This window comes from Myiozetetes cayanensis, unplaced genomic scaffold, assembly GCF_022539395.1.
Source record: "Myiozetetes cayanensis isolate MyiCay16 unplaced genomic scaffold, myiCay2020 scf24, whole genome shotgun sequence".
NCBI lineage: Eukaryota > Metazoa > Chordata > Aves > Passeriformes > Tyrannidae > Myiozetetes > Myiozetetes cayanensis.
The window spans coordinates 7,065,753-7,093,512 of NW_026087456.1; the positions used below are offsets into that span (position 1 = coordinate 7,065,753).

General features: G+C 39.4%; 1 protein-coding gene across 2 annotated transcripts; it reads right to left on the minus strand.

Annotated features, from left to right (window-relative positions):
* Positions 1 to 877: 877 nt before the first annotated feature.
* On the minus strand, positions 878 to 16,589 carry MYOZ2 (myozenin 2). Of its 2 annotated transcripts, XM_050320672.1 has the most exons (6): positions 16,447 to 16,589; positions 15,783 to 15,887; positions 10,354 to 10,523; positions 8,661 to 8,790; positions 6,822 to 7,005; positions 878 to 1,291 (listed from the first exon to the last, which is right to left on the minus strand). In XM_050320672.1, the coding sequence occupies exons 2-6, from the start codon at positions 15,856 to 15,858 to the stop codon at positions 1,060 to 1,062; spliced, it is 792 nt and encodes a 263-aa protein (XP_050176629.1). In that variant the 5' UTR covers positions 15,859 to 15,887; positions 16,447 to 16,589; the 3' UTR covers positions 878 to 1,059. The 2 variants fall into 2 exon arrangements, with proteins under 2 accessions (XP_050176629.1, XP_050176631.1); XM_050320674.1 differs by lacking the exon at positions 15,783 to 15,887 and having other exon boundaries at positions 892 to 1,291.
* Between the last annotated feature and the right edge of the window lie 11,171 nt (positions 16,590 to 27,760).

A 27,760-nucleotide genomic window follows, 5' to 3' on the forward strand; every position in this document is an offset into this window, starting at 1 on the left:
TATAATTGTTGTACAGTGAGCAGTTAAGGTCCCCAGACTAATCCCTTGCTAGGAAAGCATTCTCAGTCAATGAGATTAATTTGTTTTTCCTTTAATTTCACAGATTTGGTCAGGACCTCTACATTTGTTTGTGTGCTTTGTGTGACAAAGTAAATTAAGGAAAATAAATGGCAGAATTTCCTTTGCCAACTGCCTCCCTCGAAATCACATTTGAAAAACATATACGCTTTTATTTATAAAACATCACAACTTGCCAGTGTATCAAGAGCAAGAAATCCCTCATGCTTTTAAGTCCCAGCATACACTGTGGGGCTGTAGGGAAAAATGAAATTTCTTTCTAGTAATAAAAGCATTTGTGGAGTGATACTGTTTTGGTATGTTTGACAGAACCAGTCATTGCTGGGCTTTTCAGTTCTGATTAATACAAACGTTGCAGACATCCAGGAAATACCTGTGTACTTTTTCACAGCACTACGTGATCCTTGTCATTGCCACATTTACTGCATATTCTGTAAACAAAGCCAGCTGACACAGGTATTGATGGCCACCATAAAAGCTGAGTAAGATCAGAAAGGAGGAAAATGGCCTGGATTTGCTGTCCCTCAACTAATGACACAATTCTTAAATAAGGCTGATCTGTCGGAGCTTATCTTGAGCAGGTGGGACTTGGGGTGCCTTGAGTGCAGAGTTGTGGCATTGCTTGGTTGTTTTACCAAAATCCCCAGACCTATCAAGTCAAGTCCCGTGAGGGTAGTGCCACTATTTTTTTTTTCCCTTAGTGCACTTGTTCTTAAATTACAAGCAAAGATTTTAGGAAGTAAAAGCAGAACATGTAAACACAAATAGAAAACATGGCTGTCATATTTTCCAAATGACTTTATTTATATCGTGTTTACAGCTGAAACGTGGTGCCAGAAAAGAGACACTGCATCAGACACTACTGCTTATACTCCAGCTGCCAGGGAAAAACTTTTATCAGTAGCCTTCAGTAATATTTGGACCAAAACTACGTGGATGTGCAGCTTGCAGCATTTTGTAGGGTGTAGAATGCAGGCTCTCTCACAGGTCCTCTGTTTCTGGAACGGGGTTGGACTCTGCGGGCTGGATGAACACCACGGGGATGTTCTCGGACGTCCATCCTTTGGGAGTCCTGTTGAAGCATCTTCTGGCAGCGAGAGGGTTTGCAAGGATCATGAATCTGGGGTCGTTTAGCATCAGGAGGTTATAATCTGGTACCTTGAATTTCACCAGCTTTGATGCTCTCTCGAAACCACCAAAGGGAGTGGCAACTCTGTAGATTTTAGAGAAATAAAAGTAAAATGGGATTTTAAAAATACCTGTGTTTCTTTTCCTCCCAGGAGCTGAAAAGAACAGAAGCTATTTTAATGATACAGATTTGGTCCAATTTCTTGTTTAGATTTTGGGAGAAGTATTCTGATTGTTTTTCTGGGAAATTCTCTTTAAGACCTGATTTATTTTCCCTTAGATAAAGCCTTCAGCCTTCTTTAAAATTCAAATGGGTGGAAGAGCCGAGAGAAAAAGATGTGGCAAGAAAACCTTGTCATTGGTGAGTCACAGTTACTAAACTTATTTTGCTGGTGATAAGTTGATAAGTCTGAAAACGTAGCTCGACACATTCTCTCTAGCAAGTAATTAGTTCAGGAAGTTCTCACCCCATTTTCTCCTCTCCCCAGTTGCTTGTTCCTCCCACCGCACTGTATTTCAGCACCATATTGTCCTACCAGTTAGAGTGTGTGTGGGTTGTGCTATAAACTGGAGTCACTTATGCGATCTGGGTTAAACAAAGACCCTTCATAACAAAGCAGCACTTCAAAATCCAAATTATTTCAGGAATCTGGCTCATCTCATTATGCTGAAACAATTGTAGCAATACAAGTCAGGAGGCAGTGGAGTGTAATGGGAAGCAGAAAGGAACAGCCAAAGACAACAGGCTCTGGAAAGGAGGGGAATGGGTGAGGACTTGATACACCAGCTTTGTTTCTGAAGAAAATGTTTATGTAGCTAAGCCCTGAAACACTGTTTGGCCAGCATTTTTCATGTTATTTAAATGTGAATGTTCCCTCAGGCAATAAGCTTGAAAAACTGAAAGATAAGGAATACTAAACTGGAGCTGACTGTTACATGCATTTGCAAATCTTTTAGAACAGTATTTCCAAAAACCTCCTATGATTATTCTATACATGCAGGTTTCAGGCTGAAAAAACCAACAAAACCACTTGAGTTTTTCTGTCACTTTTCCCAGCCTCCTTTGTATAAGCAAACATACGTGCTCTGCATTTGGATCAGCTGCATGATTTTGCTGGGATATATTCTGACCAGTTTAGAGTGTCAGATTTTTAAGCTACACATGATTTCTGCAAAGCCAAATATGCAGTGGCATGGGCAAGTGAATTTTTGTTGAAATGGATCTTCACCAGCCTTGGTGGGTGTTGTGTGTGGTACAAAACAACAGATCTGCTGGAATATATTTCCAGTGGCTCCAGATACTTTAGCAGAAGCCCAGAGGAGTTAATACCAAGAGAAATGAACAGATCATTTGAAGATCTGAGTAGGACACACACAAAAATAAGAGATTAGTTCATCAAAATGAATCTGTGGCACAAAGGAAATGCCACTGCTCTGTCATTACATGGCTAATTCACTGAATTTTGGTATGAGCAGCATTTGTTGAAGGGGCTGGTGTTAACTCCAAAACATCAATCCTCTGAGATATAAAAAATCGTGAAAGTTCTGGGCATGCACACTCACTGAGAGAAGAACTCTGCTTTGGAGTAAGCTCTAAAAATGTTTCTCAAGTGAGGATAAGACAAGATGTTGCAGCAGAGGCAGCCAGTCCAGACATTAAATTCTCTTGAGGTCAATGGAAATGGTTTGTAAAAGGGCCCGTGGTATCAAGCTTTTCTTGTGAAATTGTCTTCTGGGTCACGATGTCAAATGGATACCGTATGATACCGATTAAAATAATTGCTTGGTAATTGGCACAGAGTGAATGTAGTGATATGCATCTTACTGGATAATAAAGATTGTTTTAATTGCTGCCCTAATTACCGTACACATTCTCATTGTTGTGATATTTAATCTCATTGATGGGGTATTAAAGGGATAATCAAAATAAAATAATAATAGCTGTATAAAATGCAAAACAATTCTATAGTCAGAAACATCCTCCTTGTACTTTTGGGTTTTAAATACGGCATGTTTCTGTAAGCAAAAGAAACAGGAGAGTGTTTTATGGAAATTCAGATATCTTCTGTGGCAAAATACCTGCATGTCGTTGCTGTCCAAAGTCTGGCCTCAGAGAACTGTGCATTCCTGCACTATAGGCAGAGACACATGATGATTGACATAAAGGAGACTACAGCAATTGGCTAATAGATGTTAATGTTGCTTTACAGCAGCAGTAGGTATATTTTTGTGAGCAATAACTTGTCTGACAACATGGTGTTGCAATGACCTCTTGTTGTGTGCTCATCCCTTGAGCTCTGATTCACGGTACAGAAGCCTTGATCTCATGGCTAAAAAATTCCAGGAGTCGTTGCTCATAATAAGGGTGGAAATTCTGGTTCAGAGCCATAGGAAATGGCACCAGGAAGTGTACGGGATTGTTTAATATTCACTTTGCATATTCCTAAAAAGTAGGTGCAGGATTTAACAATAGCAGGCACAATCAGGTTTATTTTTAGCTGTTGTTTTAGCAGGACTTCTTTTTTTTTCCTTCTTTGGTCTTTCTTATTGAACATTTTATTTTCTCAACATAGGAGCCTACTTGTAGATGATTGTTTGGGAGAGCTTGATGAAATGCCTTAACTGTATTAGACTAGTGTCTTCAATTCCAAAAGTACAAAAAAGGCGAGTTTCATGTTTTAAAATGGGAATGTAGAACATGCTGTGTATTATTAATTCTGTGCAAGAAGGACACATGGGAGCAAAGAACCTGACCCTGCAAAATGTTCAGGGCTTTCTGGAAGCGTGGTGCAAGAGCTAATGCTGATTTCACAGAGGTCTGTAGGTGCAAAGGAACTGGGTAAGCACCCAGTTTCCACTAATCTCACACCACTTCAAGTCAGCACCCAAAATTCTTGTGAGACTCTGGATCCCAGCATTTTTATAATGGAGGTCAGAATCCGTGAATCAAGAAAAACAGAGCCCAGTCCAGATGGACTGGATTCCTGTAGTGCTTTTGAAGGAGTCGTCTTTGGGAATTGAGAAAGGTGAGCGAGAATTTATCTGGTAGGAGAGGCAGAACTAGTCAGACTTGCTTGTCCTTTGTGAGTAAGATGGAGTGCTCTGTTTGTTACTCATAATCCTACCTCTGACATTTTACCCAGCTCCAAGAAAGCAGATGGAATAAAGGTACTAATTTAACTCATTTTATAAACTCCTCAACAAATGTAGATTCGTGCTGCTTTCCCACAGATGTTTACTAGGTGCTTCCACACTGGGAAGAGACAAGAAATCTTTTCACTAGTAAATACTTCTTCAATCCTAATAGGAATTAATCTGTGTGCTTTTAATCCATGCATGTGTGCATCTGTTCCAACACATCAGACCTCCCTGGCTGCTAAAGTTGTGTTGCTATTAGAGTTTGTTGTGTAACAAGGAAAGCTGAAAGGAACCTGAAATGGCCTGTAAAGTCCCAGTGCCGCTTCAGCAGGCGCCACTGAATGAACTGGGAGGGATGTCAGGCCCGTTTCCCTTGGGAACCCTGTACATCACACTTACTGCTAACCACACCCCCTCCTGACTAACGATGACTGTGCCAGCGCTTTGCACAACAAACAGAATGGCACTTCACTGGATGATGAAGCAGGATAGAGAGCCTTGAGAGATCCCCTCACTGATAAAACAGTGGTGCTATTATATCACACTGCAATTGCTTAATACAGTATCACTGGCTTTCTCTCCAAGACTGCAATTAAAGACGTCAGGGATGCTGTGACCCAGATGCACAGAATGTCTGAGGATCTACAGACAGAGAAGTCCATTTCTCTTGGTTTGCTGGGCATCCAGTGTGCTCTGTTTTGAATCCCACAGTCAGACACTCTCCTGTGCATTTTTAGGATTGTAGACCCTGAATCATGGCTGTAAAATCCTCTCCAAGAGGCAAACATCTTGAATTTCAATTTTGCAAATTTTCAGTTTCTTTTTGGATCTACTCCTTCTTGCTAGACGACATAAATGTGAACGTGTTCTATGTAACAGCTTTTTAGATCCACCAGGCATCCTTTTATTTTCTTCTGGGTGTCAGGTTTTTTTCCAGGAGAAGGAGAGTTGTGGTGGATTATGTTTATATGTTTGTGTCCTGTATTTACCGATTTCACAGTTTGGATTTGGATTTATGTGCCAGGTTTTTATGGCAGTTACAAGGGATAATATTGACCTTTTCCCATAGAAAGAAATCCAAACAGTTAGTGTTGTAAAGAGGACAACTAACAGAACGTGGGACCACCGAGACAACTAAAAATCCACAAAGAGGCCGTCAGACACCATCTCAAGACACATATCCCTGTTAATGGAGTCTGTGTGCCCTGTGTGATCCTGTCCTTCCCAGTAGTGACTAACATCTCTCTTGTGAGAGGCAGAATTGACTCTGTCTCCATGTATATATGTGTCTTTGGCATTTTTTCTTGGGCTGTTTGCTGTTTTGTCTGAATTTTGTTTCAGTTGCAATAACTATAGTGCATAAACTGTGCTGTTACTGTTGCAGTGTTGGCAGCTGGGGCACATCTCAGCACTTGTGTTTGCTGCTTTGTGTGCTGAGAAGAGCGTGCCACACAGACTTAATTATTAACATGGCAATGTATGTTGCTGTTAGGAAACCACAATTAGTGCAGTGTCTGCAGTGCCAGTTTTCATGTCGAATTGTGTAATGTTTTAGTCCTTGCACTCAGAGTTGGGACTCACATCAACATCAGGAACACAAGTGATGTTTGTGGGGCTTTTCTCTGAGTTTGTATTGCCACGAGCCATTTTCCTTTTCAATAGATTGCTGTCTGGACTTTTGAGTACGGGTTTTGGTTTGGCTCAGCTGTCTGGGACTCAGCAGGGGTTGTTTAGAGATAATTTGTCCATAACCTCAATAAATACAAATAGTACCGTTGGAATGAAAGAAACTAAACAACATAAATAAATTTTTTTTTAAAACTTTAAAATCCCAATGTTGTCCGTATATCCAGAAGTCCTACTGAAAGCCTTAATATACTAGTTGCTGGTAGGTAAAACAGTGTTTTATCTGTTCATTTGTCACTGAAGGTTATCAAAGACATAAAACCTGTTAAATGCAATAAAATGTGTAATCTGCAAACTATTTGGTCTGAGGGATTGGTTGCAGGTTAAAGTTCATTATACTGTCATTGCCTTAAAAAAGCTGCATGGTTTGTATTAAAACATAATAAAAAAAGAGTGGTTTGCATTTTACAGCTTAGAAACAGAGTTTTGACTGGGAGTTTGTTTCTCTGATAGCACTTGTAGTCCTGTATCTGCTGAACTCAACAGCAGAAATACTGAAAGGAGTTTGAAGCCCATATTTCCCATCTGGTGGGTACACTGATTCTGATACTTTCTTTCAGTATTTTTAACAATTTATCATATATTCCTAGTTCTGCAATTTAATTTTGGGCCCACACTTCAGAGATAGTTTCTTCCGTGATCCCTTGTTTGCCACTTAATCTCTGTGTGTTCACATTCATGCATACACTTACCAACACAGCTGGGAGGGGATTTTTTACAGCTGGTGGAAACATTTTATTTCATAGTAGTTTTTCTCTGCTTTGTAAAATTCAATGTGCATTCAGAATTACCTGTTAAAGCTCCTGTAGTCAGGGAGTTCTGGCTTTGCTTCTGGTGTAAAAAGTTTGGGATATAAAGCTTCCAGCAGCTCTGGATCATCCCTAATGGCTTCTATCCAGGGAGACTGATAATACTTGGGCACAGCCGTAGTGTTGAACTTCTCAGGAGGAATTTCTTTCAGTGGTCCAGAATATCCTGCAATGTGAGCAGGGTAAAACCATTATAATGATACTTGGTGTTTTCTGCTTCCTTACATTGATCCAGGGACTAACACACCATTGTTTCCCAGGTAAAATGAACGCTTGGGTCGAGTCACTTGGTTGAAGCTACACAGAAACAGGAAGATGGCAGGGGGAATTTGTAGCCTTTTAGATAACTGCTCCAAAACATGAGGCTAGTTTTATTCGAGTTTTATATAAATTTGTTTCTATTGTAAGCGTTTGTTTGAACACAGACTGTAGCTACACAGTCCTTGAGCTGAATTAACAGAAAGATTTTAAAAACGGCCTTTCGATTAAAACTAAGAGAATTCTACAGTCTTTGGGTGACAGTCATTATTAGTGGAGCTTTCCCCTTTGATTTAAAATGTCCTGCCTACTTGGTTCTCTGGTCCTTTTCATCATCTGAAACAGTGGACAATCAGTTGTTCCCTCTGCATAATCATCTGAGGATCAGGCTTTGACCAGAATTTTACTAAATAAAAAAATTCCATATTCAGTTTGATTTCTTCTAAGGCCAAGTAGAATAGGTCAGGAATAAGCTGTGGGGAAAGACAGACCTTAATGCACAATTTGAAGAATTAAAAGCAGTAAGTGACTGACCAGTTATGTGAGGTACCATATTTATTTGAAATACAAGGGAGATCTATTCTACCCTTTTACCCTCCCACTACATCAAGTCTTTAAAGTACCTTTATTTCCTTCTTTAAGCTTAAACCTCCCTGTGGTTTAATAACTTCTCCTTTTGCCAGACTTCTTTTTTTTGGCCAAAAGAAAGGCCTGAAGATTTGCATCATGTCTAAGCAATGGAAGTGATCTCTGTTTGCATTGTATTTGCCCAGTGGATGCACAGAGCCTCAGCAGCCACTGACAGAGCAGCACTGACCCAGTTTGCATGGACTGGAAAAGGTCTGCACAAAACATGCATTGAGTAATTCTGAACAAAGAATGAATTTGTAAAAACCATGGGCTGCTCATGGATAATTCATAAACAGGAAGAAGGGCTATATCACTGAATAAATTAATTAAAACAAATTAGCCTTCTCTACTCTTTAAAGAATACAAAATAAGGCCTTCTTGTAACTCACTGCTTTAAATAAAGCCAACAGTACCCCCACAGTTAAGGATTTAAAAAAGAACAGTTTATGCAGCCAGAGGCAAATCCCTTTTAAAGTTACTTCTCTCTAAAGGGTTCTAGCAAAACTTAGTGACTTCAGATTTACATTGATGGATAATTAATTAAACTACAATGACTAACTTTCAAACTGTTGAGCAACATGTCGTGTATTAGAAACAAAGGTTTGGCAAAGAAAACTCACTATATTAATGTGCTTTTAAATCTGAGGATCTCTTTCTCAATGTTTATAGGGCCAATAAATATAGGAGCAGTCTCTCTTGATATTAAGATATGTTTTCAGTTTAGGGAGAAGTAGTACAAAGGGCATGTAAGATCTTTTACACATGAGCAGAAGCAACTAAGAGAACCACTTTACCTTTCTGTGAGAGATTCTCGTTAGCTATCTTACTTAGTTTTATCCACTTCTATTAATAAATTCTATTTTAACAAAATGTCCTTTCTCTGCTATGAAATGAGAACCAAACGTGTCCAATGTCTGAAAACTCCCACATTACCTGGGGCAATGTTGTCAGGGTGTGGTGGGCTCCGGGGATCGGGTGTGTTGGGAGGTGTCATTGGGGCGTGCTGGGGAATTCCATCCACACTGAGGCCGTCCATTCTCACACTCGGGATGGGCTCCCCACGCTGCACTCAAAGGGAAAGAAATATCACTTACAGGCAAAACAAACTGGGATTCTCTGCTGAGGTTGGAATGATACTCCAGTGCACAGCCCAGATCTGATTCCCAGGGTATGCAATCCTAAGGCACACCGAGCTAGGGCAACAGGATTCCTAAATTACAGCTGTCCATCCAAGCTGTCTGACATTTTCCTACATTTGGGATATTTAAATGTTGATAAGCAGACTATGAAAGAGTGTTCATCCCATCTGATGCTTACACCAATCGCCACAGAATCTCCTGGGCACATGGGCTGGGTGGTGCACAGCAAAGAGTTTGTGGCTTTTAATTTGACATTCAAATGTTCTGTGCCACTCTTGCTATCCCAAAGGTTCCAGGAATCTGGCAAGTTTGAGCCCTTTGAGTTTCAAAGCACCGATTCTTCAAAGCGTCTCTTCCCGTATCAGTTGAAAACTCACTGCATTTGTTGAACTGCTTTTGTTTGGGATTGTCTTTTCCTTTATTTGTACTAGAAATAACAATTTCAGTGCAGGTCACTTTCTGGAGGTTCATGATATGCTGTTATTTTCCACCCTCCTATCGGGTTATCGGTTCTAAGGAAACATCCAAAAGCTTAATCATTGTTGCTTAAATATAGAATTAGAGCCTCATAAGAAGTCAGTACCTTATTTTAGCTATGACACATAGGCTAAAAGCAATTTAAATATAGACTGCTTTAGAGTAAGAGTTTCTTGAAGTAGGAAAGCAAACAAATAACACTTGTTTAAACTTTGAAACAACAACAACAACAAAAAGATCAAAGAAGAATGTTTTCCAGTCGTCCTGAAGTACGTTAGAAAGATTAACTTTGGCAGGCAGCATCATAAAGATGGTGAAGGCACCAGCAGTGGTGGCTAAACAGACACTTAAGGGAAGGGAACAGGAGCCAGAGGCATCACTTTTTCATGTATTGGAATGTCATACTCGGTGTACACCGTGTGTACTCTGTGTTTGTGGGGCACAGCGGACTAGAGGGAAATGGATCTGTCAGACTGCAGCAAAATCATGGAAGTGCACACAGAATTCTGACAAGAGTGGTGATGTGCTCAGAATTTATCTGTGTAGCTTCTAATACTCTAAATAGAGTATTAGAAATTGAGGGGACAGTATTCAGATGGGCTTCTAAATAATAGTGTTTAAGAATAGCCTTGGGTGTTTAATTGAGTTATTCAGATTTTTTTTTTTATATTGGATTTCTCTTGTCCGGATTTATTTTAAAAGGCAGATTTATCAAGGCTCAAACTTGATTCCACTTTATCCTTGTGTAATTTAACTTCTGTTGAGTGAGGGATCGGAGAAATATCTTGAAATATCTGTACCATATAAAAGGAAATATAAATTTATATATTTTTTTTTAATAGTCTGTAGGATCTCAGTAAAATATGAATAGCCTTATTCTGGTACAGGATTTTGCTTCCATTCTTCCTGAAACTACAAATAGATCACGCACAGTGTTTGTATCATGAGCACCAAGGAAACCTGAGCTAGCCTGGCTGTGTCTCATTAATAAGTCAGTACAAAATACTCACATTTCTTGGCTTGTTTGCTACGTAATGATAATTTTCGTATGTGTATTTATCAGATCTCCGCTGGCGTCTCTTGAAGAGTCTGGCCCCTCTGTTGCTGAGTGTTGAGAGTTCCTCTACCATGATATCTCTGGGCGTGCTGACCTTTTTTCCAAGGTTTAAGGTGGGTGAGGCTGCAACACAATGGGTAAATACAAACCTCTGTTTGCCTTAAATTCCTGATATTCCATCCCCTGCACCTGAAATCCAACAACGTGTTAGTGCATACTTAGCTAACACATAGCACAGCTTCATAGGGAGTTAGTGACATTAATCCTTCGTCCAAAATTGTGGAGGAGTGTACTGAACACCACAGACTTCCAGCTCCACATTTCCTTCAGGTGAGTGGCATTTAGCTGTTAGCAGGGTCACATCTGTAGTGTCCCACACACCATATTGACAGCAACCTGGGAAAAACTGCCTCTGCTCAAACAGGGAGCAAAGTCCCATCTGACCCCAGGGTTCCCACATCAAACCTTCAGTTAAACTTTCTGTGTCCTGCATTGGATAGATGAGAGAGAACCCCTATTAAACATACCCACCAGTTGCTTATAAACATTGTATTTTCAATTATCCTTCTATATTCTGCTCGCTTTTGTAATCCAGGGCATGTTTTGTCCTTTTAAGAAAAATTTACATTAAGAAAGTCTCTATTAAACATTTTTAAATTATTTTTAAACTAACTCAAAATAAAGCTCAAGGTGTGAAAAATGAAAGCCCTAACTAAGAATTACCATATGCTTCTAGGAATTGATTAATTTAAAATATTTTAATTCTCTCTAAGAGGAAACTGAATTGCTGGGCAATATTACTTTATTCACTACTTGGGAAAAATTCCTTCTTTGTCTTTAGTTACATGCTGGGGGATTTAACAATGAAAATGCAGCAGCAGGGGAAGGGGTGATGAATCAGGACTGGAAACAGAGAATTCTGAATGTCACAATTCCTATTAGTCATCTTCATGGTAGTGCTCTGGAAACTGGGATGGTGATGGCACTCAGCAAACTTATTGCTTAGTGACTGAACTCTCACTAAATGTCCTCAACCTATAGATAAACCTTAAACCTTAGAATACAGTAACTTAAATGCTGAAGAAACTATTGTCTGCATATTTATTTCTGCTTGGGATGTTGTAGAACTTAACAAATAGAACACTAATTGCATCACATAGTAAAAATGGGATTTCTAAGAAAATAATTCCCACTGCCACTTACTTTAATACTTCTCATTTTATTAGTTGAAATTGTTCTCAGTTTATAACCTTCAGGAAGAAAAGTAGGAAGATGCAGTGTGCCTTGAGGATTTTATCAGTGGTCTGTTATGTTTCTCTGAGCACTTCAAGGTCACATTCTGCTATTTCCTTAATAATAAGACATTCTGCCCTTCACACGTTCTTATGGTCTACAGGATTCTGAAATTCCACATGTATTTCAATGCATTGAAATGAAATGAAAACAAACTATGTGTAAGGCACTGTATCTTGCTTTCAGAGTAAACACACAGGAAGCCCAGTTTAAAATTAACATTGCAGAATAACTAACTGCGAAAGGTACCTAATGCCAAAGTTAATATTGCATAATGAAGGGCTTCGTTTTGAGTAAATGGCATGCTCAACCTGGCGTGTGTCTCCTAGTGACTGTATATTGGAAAAACAATGGGATGTGCTGACATTTAGGAAAATTTAATTGAGACAGGTATACTAAATATTTAGCCAAAGCTGTACAGACAAGAATTTTCCGTGGAGTAAATCAAACAAGCTGCTGGGCCCTGGAGTGCATCACTGTGGATGCACTTCTGTTCATACCGGTTTCAGCTGAATGTTTGCAACAGATTTAACTGGAACAAGAGCGAGTTAACTGGATTGGGAGCTTGATCCTGCACTTCTGCTTTAAAAATAGTGTGTGCAAGGAATCCTGACAACCTCCTGTTATTTAAGAGGCAGCTACAAAACAGAGAGTTCTTAACATGGAGGAAAATGACTCAGCTTGCCCTATCAGTGACAGATAGTGCTGGGGATATGGGCGTAGGTGGAGATAACCACTCTGGTTACTGGCCCGTGGCCTGAAATTTAGGCCTCAAGTCATATTTTGATTTTAGCGTTTCTCAAGATGGACTGTTGGATGGTTTTATATGAGTAAGGAGTAAGAAATTTGCCCCACAACTCTGCAGTGTTCCATGTTTGTACACAGAATGGGTGGTATGTACACCCCCAGAGCCTGAGGTGCCAAGATGATGGCAGATCCCTGTCCCAGCCACTCAGGATTCTGCTGGAACACACTGCATGTTATCTATTCTGGGCCTTGCTGTTCCCTTACATGCATGCTGTTCTTGTTAATGTTAGCTGAGGGCTCCAAGCTACTTTGTAAGCCACAGTTGTGTACCATTGTGTATCCAGGCAGCATCCCAAAATTGCAAGTGTGAAGTTCATTTGAATTCCTTGCCAACTAAAATCTAATCATCTGTCTACTTTTATGATGTGTCTAGGGATTGTTTCAGTGTCAGTGCAGAAAGGGTGATGAAGAATGAGAAAAGGAGGACATTTAGAGGATGATAGAATGTCATAAATGGATGTTGTAAAATAATATTAAAAGTTTAGTTAATAGTTTAATCCAAATCTTAACCTTTTAGCTTCATTTCTTTAGTTTGTTCCTGCCAAGTCCTTCCTGTCCTGTGCTTAAAATCATAGCAGACTATATTTAAATATTATTTAGGTATTTCCTCCTCTAATCACTACCTAATACTCCTTTAATCCTTCCATTTACAGTCTTGTAAATACCTTAATCTTGACCACAAATTTTAATAATGAGTACTAGTGTGTTTGTTGTAGTGTCAGAAATAAGACTTTTTAACTATATCAGGCAAAGATTCATGTAGCTACTGAAGAATGCATTGAAGTAGTAGTTTAGAACTGGACATGAGGTTCAAGTGGTGAACTCCAAGGGCTTCCTTAAACATGTGGATTTACATGCATGTTGACCTCTACCAAGTAGCCTTGGAAATGTTATGATCAGTCCAAGTCTGCCAATGAAAAACCCAGGGTTTGGGGAGGTGGCTGTATCCACACACTGAGTTACTGCTGCAGCCTCTCTCTGAGACCATGACAAGGTTTACAGTTGGTGTCTGTTCCTATTTCGTGACTTGCCAAACTTCTCTAAAATGCAAAGTCGTGTCCCACAGCCCAGCAGATGTGCACTTCCAGTCATCACCAGTCTCACCCAGAGACTGGTCATCTCAACACTGGTAAAAACTTGGCTGATTTTGCAGTTTATCAACAGCTGTTTCTGCTACGAATGTCTTTTAACAAGGAATTGGAGGTTCACTGTTTACCTGAAAGCATGGTAATAAAAAGGGGTTGAAATAAAAATGCAGTAGGTAAGTGTACTGTGTTTCATTCCAAGGCTTGCATTGCAGAATCTTCTGTTGGTGTTTACCTGTGTTAAGAGTGAAGAATTTCACAGGTTGTGAGACTGGCTGAAACTGTACATCTGATTGTTACAGAATTCCCAGGTGCAGGACTGTCAGTCAGAATAGCAAGGCAAAGCCCAGAGAGACAGCAGTTCACCTTCCAGGTTAAGCTTGTTGAACTAACAATTCAGGTCAAAACAAAATGTCAAAAATCAGTAGAGCTGCATTTAGCCACTTAAAAGCCAGATATCTTCTAGCTTTTTCCAAGACTTTTTCAGACTTACTCCCAGAGAACTAGCTTATACCTTTTGTGACCACAGCTTTGATTATTCTTGTGTTTCCTAACTGGCTTCACTGAGCCTGTACAGTTATAAATTTCAGACTTTTATTGCACTCATTTCATAGAATTTTTTTTTTTTAATATCCCAGGCATCCAAAGGAGATGCAAAAATAGAATGTGCACTAAAAGGGTTTAGTATTGCCTTCAGTGGCCACATATCACAGCACATCTTGCAGGGTAAGCTGTCGTAACTATGTGTATGAATCTTGACAGCAGATCTGATAATACATAAATAATAAAAGGAAAGATTATGTGAGGCAAATGCTGAGCATCAGCACAGATTATCCAACAACACCAGTGATGTCAAGGGCTGTATGGTGCACTTATTAGCATTGCTATGAATAGTAGCAACATTTACCATGTGAAATGCCTGGTTCCAAAGAAACATATGAAAGACCATTTTTTTTTTCCCTTTTGCCCTGAAGAGCTTACAGGCTATTTCAGGCACATATAGTGCTTGGGTTTACAATTCCAACAAAAATGGAGTTGCAGTGAAATCTGGAAGGGCAGACTGGCTTTCAGACTTGAGTGCGTGTTTAGTGGAGAATGGAAATAGGAAAGAGGTATTTGCTTAGGAATAGAAGCTGCAGGAAAAAACCCTCTGCAAATATCAGAAGGAGTAGGACCAGGCACTGAAACTCGTAGCTTCTTTTTCTAAAATCCTTATGTCTCTTATCCTGCTTTTCCTTACAATGGTCATTGAGTGAATGCAGAAACCATCCACAAATCCTCTGGAGCAAAAGCCCACCAGAAAGATTTTCAAAACTGGAAATTTATCGTTCAATGTTTCTTCCTATGCAAGTGGTGTAACTTTCATAAATTCTAAATATTAATGGAGCGTCCTGTTTTTCCACTGAGTCTTGTGGGGTGTTTATCACTTTTAGAAAATTGATCTTTTATGTAGATGGTAAAAAAGGCTTCATGAGGAGGATTGGAAGGATCTCCAAAAGCATCCAGCACATACCTAATGAAAGCCAAGCAGATCTGTATTCCCAACTGAGTTAATTGTTTCTTAAGGTGTCACACTAGAAGCAGAACTTTAAGAACCTCTTTTAAAAAAATCAAGCAATCTTCTCATAAAAGTGCCTGCATTGTCCTCAGTGCAACAACAGAGAAATAAAATTTCTTTCCTATAAGATTAATGGGTGGCAGTGCATTAGAGAGACTTGCCAAGTGCTAGTAAAAGGTGTTAGTTACAAAGACAAACTTTGAGAGGAAGGAACAGAGATGTAAACATTTGTTTCAAAATTTTTTATCAGTCATATAAAAAAAAGAAAAGCAGAATGAAACAGCAGAAAAAAAGTGTGCAGATCAGTATGTTTCTTAGATGATAGCCTTTTAAAATGGAATGAAGTCATGTTATTAACCCCAAATAATGTTCTGAAAGGCTATCCTAGCAGAATGTACATCAGCTGTTAGATTACTTCATTCCTCCACAGCAGTTGTTCATCTGAAAATAGCTTTCAAATGAAAAGAGGCAACTACAAAAGGATTAGTTACCATAGGCAGCATGATACTCCCACAAGATTATTTATGGCAAAACACCCAGAGACAAAGCTGTAAGAGAGTTAAACTCTATGATTAAAAAACTGTATTAGGGAGGGCTAGAGGACATTGCATATGCAGGAAGCTGGGGTCAGTGCTATACCATTCCTGTGGATTTCATCCATAATGGCTGATGCTTGTTCTTTCCTCTCTTTGATCAGGGCAGAATCTGATAACATTGTGATTTGCTGAATACGGTTTTTCCTCGCTGGAAAAAAAACAACACATTTTTACATTGTTGAGCCAGCGCGCACGGTTGGGCCGATTTCATTTCCAACAGCCTGTCTTAGCATGGCTGAGCAGGGCAGTCAGGTATTTCTGACTGAGAAATGCTGCCCTGCAAAATGCACTGACAGCTCTTGCTCGCAGACAGATGCTAGGACATGTTTTGATGGACAGAAGATTCAAAGGACTGGACTTGGAGTTGGCTGCGTAAATTCGCCAGCAGAAATCAGTGTCAGTGGTCTAGGCCTTCTCACAACTCCATATTATATTAAAAGCTGTAAGCTCACACCTAGTTTTAATTTACATCTAGGTTTATTATTTTAGAAATGCTACATTTTGAAATTTCTTAATCTGATAAGAATTTGAGGAGCTAAACAAGTTAACTCTGGCGTCTTTAAAAAAGGTGCATTTCTGACTAAGCAAAAAAAAAAACCAAACAAACACCTTTTAAATCGCAGAGTCACGAGGTTACATAAATGTCTTTTATATGACAGTTTGCAGGACAGACAATGCCAAAATATTTCAGGAAACAATACACTTACCCTTAGTGTTTTGTTGTGCAGATAAAAAGTGATCTCAAGGCTTTAGCTGAAGCTTCAGGAGTTAGTTATGCATGGGGATGACCTGCCTGGTCCTGGGTGGTTTGTACCCTTGTGCTTGGATCTGCATGGTACCTAGGACTGAGACAAACTGGGGGCTGATCCTCTTCAAAGGGGTTGGCATCCAGCTGACATCAACTAGTTATATTTAGAATCAAACACTCCAGCCACTCATATCTTCCTGGCAAAAGAAGAGAACAGAAAAGATTCAACTGCACCCACAACAAAGAGGGTTTATATCCCTTGCAGGGCTTATTGATAGATTTGGTGGAACGCTCCCCTCACACTTGTACAGATCGTTCTCCTCATCTCCTCATCACCTCTGAGAATAAAAATCTCTGTGCTACAAGCAGGAAAGAGACATTTAAAAATAAGGCTTTAAATATATGGATGGGCAAGACTATATCAGATGAGAATGGCATGGGCTAATCCTTTAGTGAAAGATGAAACCGTGCTTCAGGAGGAGCTGATGGCTAAAGTCAGTGGCAGATGGCTGATCTACAGAGTCTGTTCTGAAAAAGAAATGAGATTTTTTGCAGTGTTACATGTGCTAGGGAGTAATTGCTCAACAAGCACAGGCCTTGCAAACTGTTACTCAAAATCCCTTCATTTTCTTTGTGCAGTAGGGACAGAAACCTTCAGTAATTTGAAGCTTACTAATGTGCATCATTGCAGGATAGTGTTGTATCAATTTATCGAGGAAACGTGTGATATGTAGAGCGCAGATGTTTCATGGCAGTGACCAGCTTTGGACAGAATAAAATGATGGCAGAAGGAAACATATTCCCCCCTTACCTTCCTGTGTGAATGCAGCAAGATGGATTATGGGCAGTAAAAGCCAGGTGAAGTTTCTGTATTTCCAATTTGGATTGGAGTTTGTTCTAGAAAGTTCCTTTTTCTTGTGGAAAAAGATGGTCTTATTTAGCTTGGAGGATTGATCAGAAAATTGCTTCTATCCTGATATGACAAGAGTGAGGAATTCTGACTGCAAATGGCATCTGGAGAGTAATAAAATACACCAACACAGTGTGCATAACTTTTCAAGCAAGAAACACTCTGAGACAGATAAAATGTGTGTGCCTGATGCAATGTCCTGAAAGTGTGTCTGCCCAACCAACAAATGGCATTATTTTTCCCTCGAGCTTTCTATTCCCAGACTTAGCTTTGCTAAACGTATTTCTGAGATCCTTGGCCATCTCTGCCCCAAAGAAATGGTCATTTTAATCTCTCACTGTCAGAATTTACCTGCTGCTGTTACTCTTCTCTAGTTTTTGAGCTTGGCTCAGACACTTTCAACAGTACCAAAAATCACGGTCACTGTCTTGGTTGAATCATCACAAAATCAAACCTTGCATTTCAGTGAGAACAATTATTTAACTAGTGGCAAACTAGGATGAGTAAGTCAGGCTTTGAACAAGGACAACATTTACCTGTCTCCTTCCTGTAGGTCATTTTTGTTTAACCAAGACTTTTCCTTTTGGTCTGGCCTTTTCCAGCCCCTGGTGGGATCTTTCCCACCACACTGCTTCCTCTGAATTGCATAACTGACCAGAAAGGATGCCCCAGGCTGGCAAGTGGAAAAACACTGAACTGTTTATCCCTCATTTTCTTTCTTTTTATGTCCTTTGCCTCTCCTCTCCTCCCCTCCTCTCTTCTCCCCTCCTCTCTTTAATTTAAGCAGGTACTTAAATTCATCCTGAGACTGTGACTGCTGTATATGCTGAATTTTATGCCGTGGATTTAAATCAATGAGCTATCCAGACTATTTAAGTTAATGTGTGTAGTGTCTAAATCACAATATGAGTGAAATCAAGAGGTTTACAGGGATTATTATACACCTATTTGTAAAAAAGGAGGTTGTAGTTTCTACACAATAGCTAAGTCACTGTTTAGTGAATGATGTAACTGATGTTTCTGTATTCTGTGTCCATCTTAGCTTCGGGTAATTATTTACAGGTATAACTTACTGAGAAATACCTGACTGGAGCCAAAGAATAAATTAGGCAGAGATAAATTGCCTACAGTTGCTTTTTAAAATGAAACTGGCCCCCATAGATGTAAGTGTACCTATAATGTTGGTTTTGCCTAAATTCTGAACCTAAACCTCCTACGTGCGTTGCAAATGAGACTAAGTCCTGTTATTGTAAATTTTATTATAAATTTTCATGAAATATGTCCTGCTTTCTGTCAGAGGCAGTACAGGGTTCCCCATTTTCACTTCTGAATTCCAATTTGTTTGAATGAAAAAAAGAAATTGTAGCTTTATCTGGAATATACTTCCCTGCCTATGAAAAGTTGTGGGAAAAGCCAGTTTCTTTTAATGTGTCCAAGTTTTGCTTAGGGAAAAGAAATCATTGTTGTTTTCAGATGAAAAATTAAATATTTTCATTTCACTTGGATTGGTAATTTCTCCATAGCTACATTGGACAGACTGGCAAGAGGTCACTGTATTTGAGGTATTGACATAATGTATATGGGTTTGATAGGCTTTCCAAAATATTGTTATTATTTATTATTACTGTTATTTTTTGTTCATGATCTAAAGATATATATAATTTTTTTTTCTGGGATCCACAGGAAGACATTCTATGCTTTAGTATTTTCATTATCCTCAAGTTTGTTTGAAGCCAATGGGATGGTTTATTTTGTGGGATTTACATTGGCCACATCAGACCTCGTAAAAATTTACACTAAAAGATTGCAAAAAAAACCCCCAAAAATCAAAACCCACTAAAAAACCCCTTCTGTTTTAACTGCCTTGTCTACAGATTAAAAAAAAAAAAGAACATAAAAAAGACCTAGAGGAGGATGGCTGGTAAATGTTGCCCTTGTTCAAAGACTCAGATGCTGGTTTAATTATCTTAGTTGTTAAATAATACCTCACCTCACTGAAATTCAGGGTTTGATGGGCACAACTCATTGGAGACCGTGATCTGTGTTTGGCTGCAGTTAAATAATCCGTAATAATAGGCACAAGGAGCGAGGAGCATTTCTTCAGCAGCACTTTAAATGTGCCGTGGGACCCTTCTGAATTTAGGACAGGCATATGAGAAATGCGCTTTGTGTGCAGAGGTGGGGATGGAGCAGAGCTTTGTTTCTCCCTGGAGACACAATGGCACCCCTGCTCCTCCCTGAGGGTGGGACAATTGCCTCAGCAGGCCTGGGATGCTGCAGAAGTGTGGGCACTGTTGTAATTCGGGTTACAAGAACAACAGATATGGGGTGAGTCCTCGAGTGTCAGTGTGGGCTGACACTTTCATGCTTTATTTCCAGTTGAAATACTCATGTGCAGAAAATACAAAGCTGAGAGCGTGCTTTAATCCCAAGGGCTGAGGCCACAAGCACAGGCCTGTGCTGTCAAAGGACTTAATCAGAGCCAGCAGCCGGCCAGGGAGCTTTAATTTATCATGTGCGTGTTGTGATGGTCTCTGGTTAAAAACTCATTCATTTCTGTGTGTGGTCCACTGCACTGTGAACTTGACATATTATGTAGGGTTTTTTTCTTTTGTGAAAAGGATACAAGTCTTCTCCCTGCTTCTAACAACATTAGAGTTTGACACAGTGTCCCAAACAGGGGGTGTGTCTGCACAAGAGGCTCCAAAAGAGAGCATCCTTGCTCCTTAAATATTGCATGGCATGCACATCTCTTTGGCAGCTTGATGTTTGTTTAGAAATAAGTCCTTTTGATCCTTCATTTAATTCTAACCTCCTTCTTCATCTCTAGTGAGTCTTATTTAGATGCCTTCTCTAAAGGGTTCAGATACCTGAGAGTTTTCTTTTGTTAGGTTTTGCTGCTGCTACTGTGATTTTAAAAGGAAGCATTCCCAAAGAAAAGGGAGTTCAAAGAAAAACTGACTCTTCTGCCAAGTTTTTGAACTTCTAGTTGCTGAAGAGTGCCAGACATCAAATTGGCAGAGTATCTTGGGGCTTTTGTTTTTGAAGGTGAAGGGGGAAATTTTAGTCCAAAATGCATTTCATAAAGGTAAAGAATGTAGTATATTTTTGAAGTATTTGAAGATGAAGTTCCTCAATGTGTATCTGGTTTTTATGAGCTCCACTGATACCATCAGATCAGCAGATTAATTCCATACTTATTTTTCTAACTTTGTATTGACAAATCCAAGCATTCAAAATGAAGATCCATCTTCTGGGCAAGGGTTTATAAATAATGTGCATTGCAGGGAAAGTGCATCATAATTTTGTCTGCCACGCTCTTCAGACATCTTTTCAATTTTCTGGAAAGAAGTTGTTGGAAAGCTCAGATTCTTGTGAATGCAGGAGCTGGAATTGGAAAAAAAACCGAACTCTGAAACTTGAGATTAAATCCTGGCCTTTTAACAGCCTTCCTGGCCTGGCTGTGCTTTGCTGCACTTTGTCAGTCCCGACTCAGAGAAAAAGTATTTGTCTTCTTCATATCCACTGAATTCTTTTGTCTCTGCTAAGGCAGCTGCAAGCTTGGCTTGTGATGCTGGCAGAAGTCATCCTGCAAGGATCTTGTTGATCTAACTTCTCTAAATCTGGTGGTTCGAAACGAACTCAGAGAAGACAACCAGGCTTTTGTTATGAGCAAGGCGAGTTCCTTTATATGTGGTCTGCAGCTCATATGTTTGTTTTTAAGTCAGGACAGTGTGAACTCTTAAAAAATAAACCAAGACGAGAGCAAAATTCCACCGCTTAAAAATCAGCCTTAAAATGGTAAACACTGCTAAACAAAGCTGAGAATAATCAGGGGTGGAAATGATTTGTGGTTTAAATTAAACTAAGCTCCTGATCCTACCAATAAACACCTGTTCAATTTTATGTGTTTGGTCGAGTGACTGCTGGGGGTTACAGCTCCAGAGCAAGACTGGAGCTGAAGCACAAGTTCAAGAGCCCTTCAGCAGAAAAGTGGACTGCAGGACAAAATAAAGGCTTCTAGAGCTATAAACAAATTTGAACAGAAAAAAAGAGTATCTGGACTATTTTTCCTGCATCCAGGCATAAGCAACATGAAGCCTGTGTTTATTCAGTGTGGCTTGTGTAGCTTTTCAGGTTGAAATAATTTTAAATGAAATAAATCTTTAAATTTAATTGTATTTAAGTGAAATAAATCTGCCAAGCTGAGAGTGTCACCTGAGTGTAAAGGCAGAGAGGCTGAGATGGAGTTGTGGCTAAGTAGGAACACTGTGGTGTGCACTCACAGGAACTGTGTTGGCAGGAAACAACCAATAATAAAAAAAAACCAACAAGGAATGGTGGCCAAGTGTTTTCATAGGGAAAAACTGGCAGGAAAATACCCTTGTATTAAAAGGTATTAAGAAGTGCTCTGCAGAAGGATAACACAGTAACTTTTATTGCTGTTTCTGTTAGTTTAAACCCTTTTTCCCCAAACAAATATATAAACCAGGCATGTTTTCAGTATTTCAGTTTGTTCCTCCTGTGGTTGTTTCTCTGTACAGTTCATCATCTTGCCTGGGACCTCTGTGTGGTACTTCAGTGGAAACAAATGTCAATATTCCTTTGGAATCTCAGGCTTCATTTATCACTGACTCTAATTCTTTCCCCCAACTGATAAACTTTCTGGGGTGCAAACTTATTCAAGTCTATTTTTTATGTGTATTTTTTTAAGTAAACTGAATTCTCCCAGGAAAGAGACCCTACCCTCTTCTGTAACAGTGAACTTTATATAAATTACAGTTGTATCCAGAGATCTTTTAGATTATTCATGTTCCAGGCAGATTCTTTTTTCTATATGAAGAATATAATCTAATATAACTTCTAATTACTTTTTTTGCAAGGCCCTGTATCAGCATCCACTTCATTATAACCACTAACTGAAAAAAACATTTGTCTATTTTCCCCTTGTGGAAAGTAACAATTTTTTTTTCCCTTATAAAAATAAGTCCCTTCCATCTGTTTTATGATTAATCCTTGTCTGAATTCTTCCCAACACTGGAAATGTGGAAACCAGACCGTGGTACAGTCTTGCAGCTTCACAGCCACCTGGTATGCCATATCACAGGCACACAGCTTAAATATAAATCTGATTTACATGGTCAAATGTTTTACCACAAGAATTGATGATAACTAATGTAGCAGCTACTGGAAATTCTTGTTATTTTTTTCATCAGATATTCTTTTCCCTTAAAACATGTCCAAGCGCTGGAGGACAAAGTGGGTAAAATTAATTCAGTGGATTTAATTTAATAAATTAATTTATTAATTTAATTATTTTCGTAGCTGACATATTTTACAAATTTCCTTTCTAAGCAGATTTTCTAAGTATTTTCTACTGTTGCTCTGGTTAAGGGCCAGCTGGGCATCTTACCAGGGGGATGCTCTGTGCTGTCAGTAGATCTGTAGGACTTGGGGGCCTTTTGAGTTGTGGAAGTTGCTTGTTATATCTTCTGTAATGGAAATATCTAACCTATAAAATTATTTTTTATACCAAAAAAACCCAGATTTACTTGCAGAATTTTAACCTGTGCCACATAATATAATTTTATGTACTGTTGCTGCTTGTTGCCAGCGATGTCCGAGTTAACTTGTGGGATGCAGAAGGTTAAGCTGTGGGTTCAAGTTCTGCCTGAGCTAAACGTCCTGTCTCTTGATGCAGGCATATACATAACTGCCTGTGACCAGGCACCTAATTCTGTTTGACAAGAAAAGTGGGCAGAAGAGATTATTATCCCAAGAAATGCTGTGACACTCGCGCTGCCCTGAGGGAAAGCATTGCGAGCATGCCTTATAATCCCCTGAACTGAAGGGACTCTGTCCTGGAAACTTCAGCACGCTTCCAAGAGAAGTGTCATCCTAGGTAACAGCGGTTTCTTTCCAAGACACTTGTTCCTCTGGGTGCAGTTGCTGTTTGTAAGGGATTCAGACTAATGTCTCAAAGTCTGGGTGACCCCTCAGTCCTGTCACAGAGTCACTGTGTTCACCTTGCTTTGTCCGTGGGCATTTTGGGCAAGGCAGCTCTGGGGGTCCCCAAGTTTTAGGCCTGAGTGTCAGCAGGGATGATACTGTTCTTTGTGAGGTGGAAATATGTCATGCAGTGAATATTCTGCAATTGGATGTAGTAGTTTTTAATTTGTCTTCCTCAGCCTGTCCCTGCTGCTGCTCACAGGAATATTCCGCTGTAAATTAGAATAATTAGGGGCCCTAGAGTTGTGATTTAAAACACTGAGGTTTCCCTCAGTGGCAAAGCTCTCGTTCACTCCAGAGAGAGAGGATCGTGTCTCCTTTCAGAGACATGCAGCATATTTCAGTTAGTACACATTACATAACTTGTCCCACATTTCTTTCTCTTTTTAGTATCCCAGTGTTATGGGAAATTATGTTCCCATTAATCATTATAGCTGCTCGCCTCTTTCTGTGAAAATAAATTACCCCGCGCTGCCCTTCCTGCCCAGGAACATATTTAAATGACAACAAGGATATGTCCAGGATTGGTTCAGGGAAGGGAGTGTCGGCTAATGGGGCTTTGCTGCTGCAGAAGGATGAAAGCAGGATTTGTCCGTGTACTCAGTGGATTGCAATGCTGTGTGGTGGTGTCACCTGCCAAATAAGATTTCCCCTGTAGCACATGCCCAGCTCGTTTGAATGTCCATGGAAACCGTGTACACCCATGGCAGGGGGACCTGCAGCTGAGCCCTTAAATGTACCGGTGAATCCCACTGCCTGTTTGGTCAGACCTACACCCCAAAACACTTGGGCCAGAAAAGCAGAAAGAACCTATGAGACTGGGAAAAACCAGCAGGCCTCCAAATTCCTGTTTTAGCTTGTCACCAACTTTATTGAGACTGTTTTTAGAAAGCATTCAAAATCTAGACCTCTAAAATTACACATCCAGCACCATGTTCAAGCTGCAGATCAGGGGCTGATTTTAAGCCATGATGGACATTTATACTGTTTACTGTTTTCAGGTCTCAGCACTTCTGAAAAGTAAGTAATTTTTATTTACATGTTTTGAACATGAATTTAGTGACTTACCTTATCCAAGAGTGTAAATATAGAGGCCAGGTTATTTTTAGACTTCCCAATGTGATACTGGGCAAGAAGACTTTTGACACAGAGATTGCTGGTTACCAAACCACAAACTTGGACCAACATTTTTCAGTGTGTGTCTGTTTCTCTTTATTCAGGACATGTGACAACAGAGAGAACAAGTTAGAGGCTGCTTGCAGATGATCCTCAGGGAACAGATCCTCTATCGAAGGTCAGTTTTCTCCAGTGAGGAGATCTGAGGAAAATTCACCCTCAGGACTCACTGAGTTTTCTTTTAAAGTATTTGTAGGAAATGAATTCAGGGTTAGTTTTACATAGAAAATGAGTTTCTTATTTTGCCTCTGAAGAGAGATGAATTTCCATTGGTCTTACAGAATAACACATGCTGTATTTTTGAAAATGAGTGTACAGTACAAAAGAGACCAGAAGTTTTAGGACAAAATGGGTCCATTTCATTCAGACAGTTAAGTACTTAAGAATCAAGCTTTTCTGCTGACCTCTTCAATTCTATGCTGCGAAATGAAATCCTTACATAATGAAGGTAGCAGAAATTTAGAAGACATCTAAATAAACTTTCTGGTCATCCTCAGCTGACAGTCATGTGACCAAAGCCAGGGATGTTCCTCTTGCAACCATGTAATATCTGCTGACATTCCAGGCATTGAGTGTCAGTGAACGTCCAGGCTTGTGAAGCAGGGACACCTGGATGTGTTTTAAAAGCTTTCAGAGACTATTTTTTATTATTTCAGACACTATTAAAGTAGCAGGATGATTATTTATTAGTAAGGTGACATGTCTAAAGCTCAAAGTCTGCCTTTGGCATTTGTGAGGGTTCTTCCCAAGGTGTTTTTGCATAGGCAGACTTGGAATTAGCAGAGAAGATGTGGGGTCTGTTGGTTTTGTGGGTTTTTTTCCCCAGTAATCAGTCATGAGATGTAGACCTCATTTCTGAAGTTATGGTCTGGCTGAACTTGTTTTTGTGTTTGATGTTTTCATTTTCAAAGAAGCTGAAGAGTTTCTGTTTTGTCACTGTTAATTACCAACCATCTTTAGTGAATTTTCACTAAATGGTACTGAGGATGTTGTTGTTCTGCTTTGTGACTTCTCCAGTGTCTGGGTATTTCCTGGTGCTCCCATTAACATTGAAGTTAATTGGAATACTTCATGGTTGAAATGCAGAAAGCCTGCAGTTGAGCAGATGTTCTTTTTATGACTTAGCATAAAAGTCCTGAATTAGAAGTACCATTTATTTGTTGCAGTGTCATCAAGATGTGTCATGACCTTACCTTTGAAAAGTTTGAACATTGTTCCCCAACCTGTTTAAAAGGCTCTGCTTGTTGATGCCTAACCTGATTACATGAGATTGAGTACTGGATCATTAGATTAAGCAAGTATTAACTTTAAAACTGTAACATATCACAACTGAAGAAGTGTTAACTACATTATACCTCCCAGTACACCGTTCAGTTTGACCCTCTGAAGTGCAAAATATTGCAGTAGTTTGCATTGTGTAGAGCACATCTACTTTACCACCGTGCAGTTGTTCTAGGGATAATGTCTCACTTTCTGATTAATTCTTGGCATTTCTTCCATTTTTTTTCCTTTAGCTGTTACTGGAGTCATGCAGAAGAGATCCCTCAAGGAGCAGGTTTCCACAGTAAGTATGTTCCTTACAGTATATTTGGAAGGTGTACAATAGATTGGATACTATTCTTTACCAAGTAGGAGCAGCAGCCTTGGAAGTAATACTTGCTGGATTACACCATCATTAGTCTGCCCCTTAATTTTTTTTTTAATAAAAAGTATTTTACTGTGTCCAAATAAATACGAACTCAAGTACAGAACTCTTCAACATGAAGATTCAAAGACCGAATTTTGATCCATAGTTCCATCTCTGCAAGAAGACGTATTTTAAAATAGGAGGAATACATTGCTCCTGAAACCTGCTGTATTTCCTCTCAGTGTTATTGCTTTTAATTCTTTCTTCACAGATTCACTTAGTTTAGAAACATTCCAGGACTAATGGCACAAAACAAAACTCCTCCCATCTCATATATTCCACTTTACAAGGGCCCAGCCATGCCGTAGATATTTTCCATTCTCAGTCTTGATATTCTACAGATGTGGAATTAGAACTCCTCACACTCTCAGGGAATGCCTGGTGGGATTGTCCATGTGTGTTTGACTTCCCTGAGTAATTTCTCCATTACTTTAGCTCCCCTGAATGTGGGCATTGTGCCCAGTGGGGTAACACTTGCTGTACCAACCCTTAATTCAGATAAAGCTTATCTGTCAAATCAAACAGGGGCTGCCACCATTTACTATTCCAAATTCCTCTCTTGCTTAGGACAGAACTAAAAGAAACAAGAAACTATGGTTGACAAAGGTCTGGAACTTGAAGTTGTCTTTATAGTTCCATCCCTCAAAAAATACACTGTAGGAATAGAAGTCACCTGTGCAGGACTCAGGGGGTTCCCTCGGGCTCCCTTTCATCTGAACGCTGACAGAAGCTGTTCTTCAGTTATTGCACTAGGGAAAAAAGGTATGTGTAATATAGAGAGGGCACACATAAATACAAAGGCTGAAGCTTTTTTCCTTAGGGAAATTTTCACTTGGTGCTTTGATATTGGATTTAGGGCAGATAGCCATGATCTGTAACCGTAGGAAAGCAGAGGCCTGGATGAGCGATTAGGGAGGGCAAATCGAATGTTTTTGCTTTTTTCCCTGTATTTTATTTACTGTTAGAAATTAAATTAAAATAAACAGCTATATAATACTTCCATCATCCTCTATGGTAGTGGATGATAACTTGGGCCTGCATGTCAAGGAAGCTGCAAACATCCAAGTCTACATGATTTTTGTCTGTGCATATAATCTATTTTAATTATGCCAGCTTCCTTCTCTTTCCCTCACAAGCCTTAGGATCTTGCATGGAAATGGCTGGTATTTTATATCATGTCTACAGTGCTGAAATTTGTGGTCAGATAGTCGTATAAACTTACTATATGTTTGTAAGTTATCCCAAGACTGTTCCTTACTGCTATGCTTTTAAGGAAGATTCATTAGAAGTGGGTGTGCTGTTTTCTATGCATTGCTAATTGTTTATAACAGGTTGTTTTCTTTAAGCTTTTTGGTTATAAAAATGCTTTGCCAGCACACTGATTTTATCTGCATTTATTGTTATGCCACCTGTTTGGAAGCAGAGATTAATTGTTAACTCCACTTTGTTGAGAAAGAAGTGGCAAGTTGGTCAAGTTTTGCTCACTCATTT